The sequence below is a fragment of the Denticeps clupeoides genome, unplaced genomic scaffold (genome assembly GCF_900700375.1).
Source record: "Denticeps clupeoides unplaced genomic scaffold, fDenClu1.1, whole genome shotgun sequence".
Lineage (NCBI taxonomy): Eukaryota > Metazoa > Chordata > Actinopteri > Clupeiformes > Denticipitidae > Denticeps > Denticeps clupeoides.
In genome coordinates, this window is record NW_021629906.1 from 1 (window position 1) to 6834 (window position 6834).

Consider the following 6834-nt stretch of genomic DNA (forward strand, 5'->3'; position numbering starts at 1 on the left):
AATTTCCCAATTGCACAGCCTTAAGTGCGTGCATATCATGAATGCTGGGTCTTGTTTGTTTGAGAATCTATTGCACCTACAGGTAACTTGTAGGTGCAATACATTGTATGTTCGTGGGCCTTTGCAGCCTGCGCAAAGTATGGCCCTTCACACATTTACAGTCTGAACTTTGCATGATCTCATTGAAAGGGCATATACTCACATGCATACCTGCAGGAAACTCTGGCTTGGGAGGGTTGGAAAGAACCAAGATAATTTGTTAGGCCTTGCTAGTCTTATGGGGAGGTTTGAAATGCTCCAAAGAAGACCCGATTGACACAGCGGGGCGTACAATGCTTAAACTGTTTATGACCTTTGAGGAGACAAGGTCTGTCCTTGAGGCCTCCCTTAGCTGGTGCACCCCTTAACTTACTTCACATGGATCTGGGGAGTGAACATGAAAGGTTAAGCACACGCACAATTGCCACAGTCTTTTGGGTCTTCTTGATGGTTATGATATGACCAAAGATAAGAAAATTGTATAAGAACGAACGCCCCAATGTGCTGCAGGGCTTATCAGTCAACTGGCTGGCTGTTTTGTTGCATATTGCAATAAACAATTGTCTATAATAGTTTTCTGGTTTAATGTATTAATCGAATCCTCCACCACAGTAGCATCTCTGTACAGGCTGATCCGGAGGGCCAGCTCTATTCTATGATGCCCTCTGGACCCATTGGAGGTGGTGAGTAACAGGAGAATGTGGCTAAGCTGTCATCCCTGCTTGACAACATCTGCCACCCCATGCAGGAGACCCTGACAGGACTGAGCAGGTCCTTTTGTAGCAGGCTGTGGCCCCCACGATTTGGGACAGAGATTCAGAAGGTCTTTCCTGTCAACCACTGTCAGGCTCTACAACTGACCACACAATTATAGATGAATAAAAAAAAAAACACACACACATTCAATACACCATCTCCTCTTTCTCTTAAGTGTAATATGTGTATATTTACCCACTGTACATATGTAAAATCTCACAAATTTATATTAATGCATTTTATGTATATACTGCCTTTTTTTTTTTTACACAACTCACATTCTTTTTTTTCTGACTATTTATTTGCTTACTTGTACAGTGAATCTTTTATTATACAGTCGGCATAGTGTCTGTGCTTTTTGCTGCTCATCATGCACAGTCCACTTCCTTCCTTTCCCACTTTACCCACTAATAAAGGCACATCTTATCTTATATTTTAGACTTATTTGGCAAGAATAAATGTGTGTTCAAGCATTCATATTGGCCAAATAAGGCTAAAGTGTGAGGCTACAGATGATTGTAAATTAAGAGCCAAACTTCCAAATCACTATCAAGAAAACAATCAATTTGATTATTGATGTATCATGATGCAGCCCATAAATGAAAGTGAAGCGATTGTCATTGTGAAACGGCACAGCACACGGTGCACACAACAAAATGTGTCCTCTGCTTTTAACAGTCATCCTTAGTGAGCAGTGGGCAGCCATGACAGGCCCGTGGGGAGCAGTGTGTGGGGACGGTGCTTTGCTCAGTGGCACCTTGGCAGTTAAGGATTTTAAACGTTCAGAGTATGGGTCTGTTTCCTTACCCACTAATCCACCACTGCACCTACCACAAGATTTTTACATTACGTTTTCCAATACAAGAATCAAGGTCTAGTTCACCCAAGTGGGCACTTTGATTTATAAGCAGAAGAAAACCTAATCTGTTGTAATTCAGACCACACTGAATGCAGACCATTTTCTGCTCATTAGAGCAAATCCAAAGCCGCTTTCAGAAGGAAAGCAGAACAGGCGTGGTTTTCTAAACTCCCGGTAAGATGATAATGTTGTGTTGTAGACCTGTCTGACACTCAAGACAGCTTTTCCTCCATTCCTGCTTTGTGTACGTTTTGAAGGGGCAGACCCAACTCTAGCCTACAGCACATGACCACCAAGTGGCACGCTGCTCAGTGCAAAATGCCTACCTGGAGACGCGCTTATTCACTATTCCATTCTCCAAATAACTGTTGTGAAAGAACTTCTTAGTCAGATCCAAACTAAAAAGTTAGCATGCATGACTTTGGATGCTGGAAGGAAATCTTACATCTCATTTTCTGTTATTGGTTAAACATTTCAACATGTGTCACTGAACAATTTGTCTTACATGCATATTTGGTTGACATGTCTTTTCAGATTTGGGTCCAGACTTTATTCTCCAAAAACAGGCATTCTTCTCAATAATGAGCTTTCTGATTTCTGTGGAAAAGTGGACCAAATTCAGGCTGGTAATCCGCATTATTGTCTAGTCCTATTTCAAAATTCTTTAAATAATTAAAATGATTTTACACAGATATTTGTTTTCTTGTGTTCCATTCTGCTTTGAATAACTATAGTTTCTGCACACTAACCCTCCTTTGAATTCCACACAGTTACTATTTCTTCCCCACTCAATCTACGGATTCGGATCTACTGTATTTTGGATCCTTGGACTCTGTGTTGATAAACTAGACATTTTAGGGCATCCCCTATTGATACCCCTTTAATCCTCGTTGGAGGTTTCAATCATCCATAAAACATTCTTCCTCTCCTCCACTCCAACAACTGGTCTAAAACACATATCTTAGACCTAGTTTTCAGTCACCCATCTTCAACTACAGACCACTACACTTCACATCTCTGTCCACTTCTTTCTCTTCTTCTGACAGACCCTCTCATCTCATATTCGCTTTATTCATCTATTGATTTTCTTTGACCTCTATCCAAACCTCAAGAGGCTTGGGCTCCTTGTCTCTTAAATGCCCTATGAAGCAATCATAGGGTTCTGCAAGCAGCAGAAAGATAAATGCAGGAAAATCACAATTACAGTCAGGTGTCAACATATCGTGATCTTAAAATTATTTGAAGTAACTTTTACAAAAAAAAATTGACAAATCAAGGCAAATTACACCATTTTTTAAAATCACAATCGCTATTTATTTACCACTGACCCACCTGTACTACATACCCAAAGTGAAATGATTGTCACATGTGATACACAGCAGCACAGCACATGGTGCACACAGTGAAATTTGTCCTCTGCATTTAACCCATCACCCTGAGTGAGCAGTGGGCAGCCATGACCGGCGCCCGGGGAGCAGTGTGTGGGGACGGTGCTTTGCTCAGTGGCACCTCAGTGGTACCTTGGCGGATCGGGATTCGAACCAGCAACCTTCTGATTACGGGGCCTCTTCCTTAACCACTAGGCCACCACTGCCCCTAGGATTCCTCTTTATCATTGGAATACTTTTCTGTCCTAAATTCAGATGAGATCCTACAACTCATCACTCCATCTAGCCTAACCACCTGTTCATTGGATCCAATTCCTTACACAATGATTTAGTCTATTTCTTATGACACATCCTCCCATTTATCACATCCATCATTAATAATTCCATAACATGTGGTCTTGTCCCACCAGCCTTCATAAAAAGGCTGCAGCACAACTTATTTTCAACCTTCACAAATTCTACCACACTACTCTATTACTATGTTCTCTCCATATATTCCTGTAGCTGCTTACATTAAATTTAAAATGCTGGCCTAAAAATCCAAGAGAGGGTTAGACCCTCCTACCTCAGATCTCTCATCACTCCTCACTCTGCACCACAATGCACCACTCTGATCCTCAACACTACTCCATTGGTACCACCATATCTCAAGGTACTTGGAAAGCATTAATCAAGACTCTTCTCTGTTTTGGCTCCTAGGTGGTGGAATGAAATTTTATTAGATGTTCTAACAGCTGAGTCAAAAAAAGAATCATAGAAACTGTTATGGTTATTTTAAAGCACTTATATAAGTCACTCTGGATAGAGCACCTGCCAAATTCCTTAAATGTAATTTGTTTCTGGACTTCAGGTGAAAGACCCCCTTCCTCCATGAGTCCAGCAATCCTCTTTTCCAGGTCTAAGAAGGATACGATAGTGATTGGGGGATCAGGAGGCAGTATGATTACTACAGCATTGGCCTTGGTTAGTGTCATGATTACAGGACCAATAGGTTAAAGTTGAAAAATGATCAATTCTGCTACCCTTTGTGTTTGTGGAAAATACCCAGATGTAGTTGAACAGGGTAATAAATATGAATGATTATAATCCTAACTGTTTCTTAATACATTTCACTTAACTTTTTGCATTTTAAGTATTACAGATTTTAGAAAAAAAAATTGCTTTGATGTTGATGTTCATTGACTACGTATTTCTGTTTCAGACAATTATGAATCACCTCTGGTTTGGAAAGAGTTTGGAAGAAGCAATATCTGCTCCTGTGGTTTTTGTGGATTCCAAAAATGCATTGAATTTTGAGCCCAATTTTGACATGGTAATGAATGTTTGGGCTCATTGCAGCTTTGAGATTTAAAAGGACAAGTTTACTGGACAACCTGTAATAAAACAAACTAATACACTGCTCAGAAAATAAAGAGAACTCAAAAATAAGCAATCCTAGATTAGAATGATTAAAATATTCTTATTAAATACTTTGTTCTTTACCTACCTGTTCTTTACTGACAAACTTGATTTCTATCGATAATTTGTGTGATTTTTATCAACCAGTGAAGGTCTGGATTTGGAGCTACACTCAAAAAATGTGGAAAAACACACTACAGACTGATCCAACTTTGAGGTGATGTCCTTAAAACAAGTCAAAATGAGGCTCAGGTGCCTGTATGACCTCCCTACAACGCCTGGGCACTCTCCTGATGAGGTGGTGGATCTCCTCCCAGATGTCTTAATAATCCACCTGTTGTCTATTCCATTTACACAACAGCATGTGAAATCAGTGTGAATCAGTGTGTTGTGTTGTTTAAGGGTTCCCTTTATTTTTTGAGCAGTGTATAATGCTAGATTTTACAACAGTCACTAAAAGAAGAACATTTCTTCTCAAGAGAGAATTTCTCATTATGTTTCTGTTCACATTATTGTTCAACTCAGGCTAATGACAGGTTACAGGGTGAAGTGGTGACAATTCTTAACTGATGTACACTCACAAATAACAGGGTTGCTATGAAAAACATTTTACTACTGCAGCCTGTAGTTAATATTGTGTGTAACTTGTCATATAGTCACAGTTATAAGAATCATGCAAGAGGTTTGATTAAAGTGCAGGGTGACTGTTTTGAGGACATTGATTCACGTGTTAAGTGCAATGTTTTTCTACCCTGTGATGCATATTCACAGGTTGTTTGAACCCATTCTCAAACTGATAAATATCATAAATGCTACTTACATTGCCACTCACATACCAACAAGCAGTGTAACATTTCCCAGTGCCTTGCTGGAAGCTGCTTTATTTCAGTAGCATCGAAATATTCTGACATTCAAACAGATGCTCATGCAGGTAGAAGCAAAGGTGCAGCCCTCTACCAGGAGTTCTGTAAGTTTTACTCTGCACATTATAGAATTACATGCAACCGCCTCTCTTGCCAGGTCAGGTGAAATCAGGTCAGGTGTTTGGCCTTACTTCCCATAGGATGAAGGATGAGGGACCGGTGTGATGCAGACTCATTGGGATTGTCACACACTATGCAACTTTGTATAGAATGGTTACCCAAAAATGATCACCATGTATGCCATCTACTATGTTTCATGGATATTTATTTTGTGGCATATGCTTTTTGCTGCAACCTTAATATAAATTCTAAATATTTTACTGAAATTATAATGCAATAATACCTTCTTCTGTTCCACCCAGGAAGTTGTGCAGAACCTTAAAGATCTTGGACACACAGTGGAAGTTCGAAAGACGTTCTTTAATGTAATTAATGGTATATCTAAAGAGGGCAGCTGCATCCACGCTGTATCTGATGCACGGAAACTGGGAAAATCAGCTGGGTACTGATCCAACAAGGCATTTCATACAGAAATGACAAACATGATGGTGAAGCAGAATGGCTTCAGTACTGAAATATGATCTCACAGTGCATATTCCTAGTCTTTACGGGTTAGGTTTATGAAAACCATTTAGAGTCCGGTAATCAAGAAGCATTTTGAACCCTGTGATGTTGCTCCTGTATAACTACATTGCACAGTGCTACTGATGATATTAGCAGCCACTGTATGTAGGATTATGCCTGAGCTCAAAGACTGCCCTAGTATGACAAACCAAAAGATGTAAAGTTATGATGTAGGATTTGTATATATTGAGTGTATTTGTTATTTCAGCATATCACATCAGCTTTTTTTAATTATTTCTTCCAGGTTGGTGTGTTTTAAAACAAATGTATTCTTCATGTGTAATTGTGACACTAATCTGTAAACTGAAAAAGTAAATGAATACATTAATAAAGGAGCTACATAGAGAACATTGACTGCAACTGTAAAGACTTTTTACTACATTTTTAAATGGAAATGTTACACTGCAAAACACCAAGAAAAATAATATAAACTAGCAGGTAAAAAGTGCTTTTTTATTTTAATATACAAGGACACACAATTTAATCAAATACTAAGCTATGAATAGTGACCTACTTTTAGATTACAACTACTACAACCAGCAGTACAGTCAATCAACATAATTATATGTTCAATTGATTCCATCATTTATTCAGAGACAAGTTTATATTTAGCAGTGTTTTAATATTTTTCCATTACTGATTGAATCAACACGAAGGGCTTTTTTTTTCTTGAAAAATATCCAGCAGGTTATGCAGCATGCACATTTTTAAAAGTTACCTTTAAAACTTTACTTTACTTTACACTTTACTTTATTTGGCAGACGCTTTTATCCAAAGCGACTTACAATGGGAAGACACCAGCAATTCTCGTTCGATTTCTATAGAATATCAAGTATACAAACTAAGA

At 38.8% G+C, this 6834-nt stretch overlaps 1 protein-coding gene across 1 annotated transcript; it reads left to right on the forward strand.

The window, feature by feature from the left end:
• Positions 1-1048: 1048 nt before the first annotated feature.
• LOC114776990 (glutathione hydrolase 5 proenzyme-like) lies at positions 1049-6341 on the forward strand. The gene is made up of 5 exons (XM_028966914.1): positions 1049-1582; positions 2189-2280; positions 3893-4005; positions 4244-4354; positions 5726-6341. The coding sequence occupies exons 1-5, from the start codon at positions 1452-1454 to the stop codon at positions 5870-5872; spliced, it is 594 nt and encodes a 197-aa protein (XP_028822747.1). The 5' UTR covers positions 1049-1451; the 3' UTR covers positions 5873-6341.
• The last annotated feature ends 493 nt before the right edge of the window (positions 6342-6834 follow it).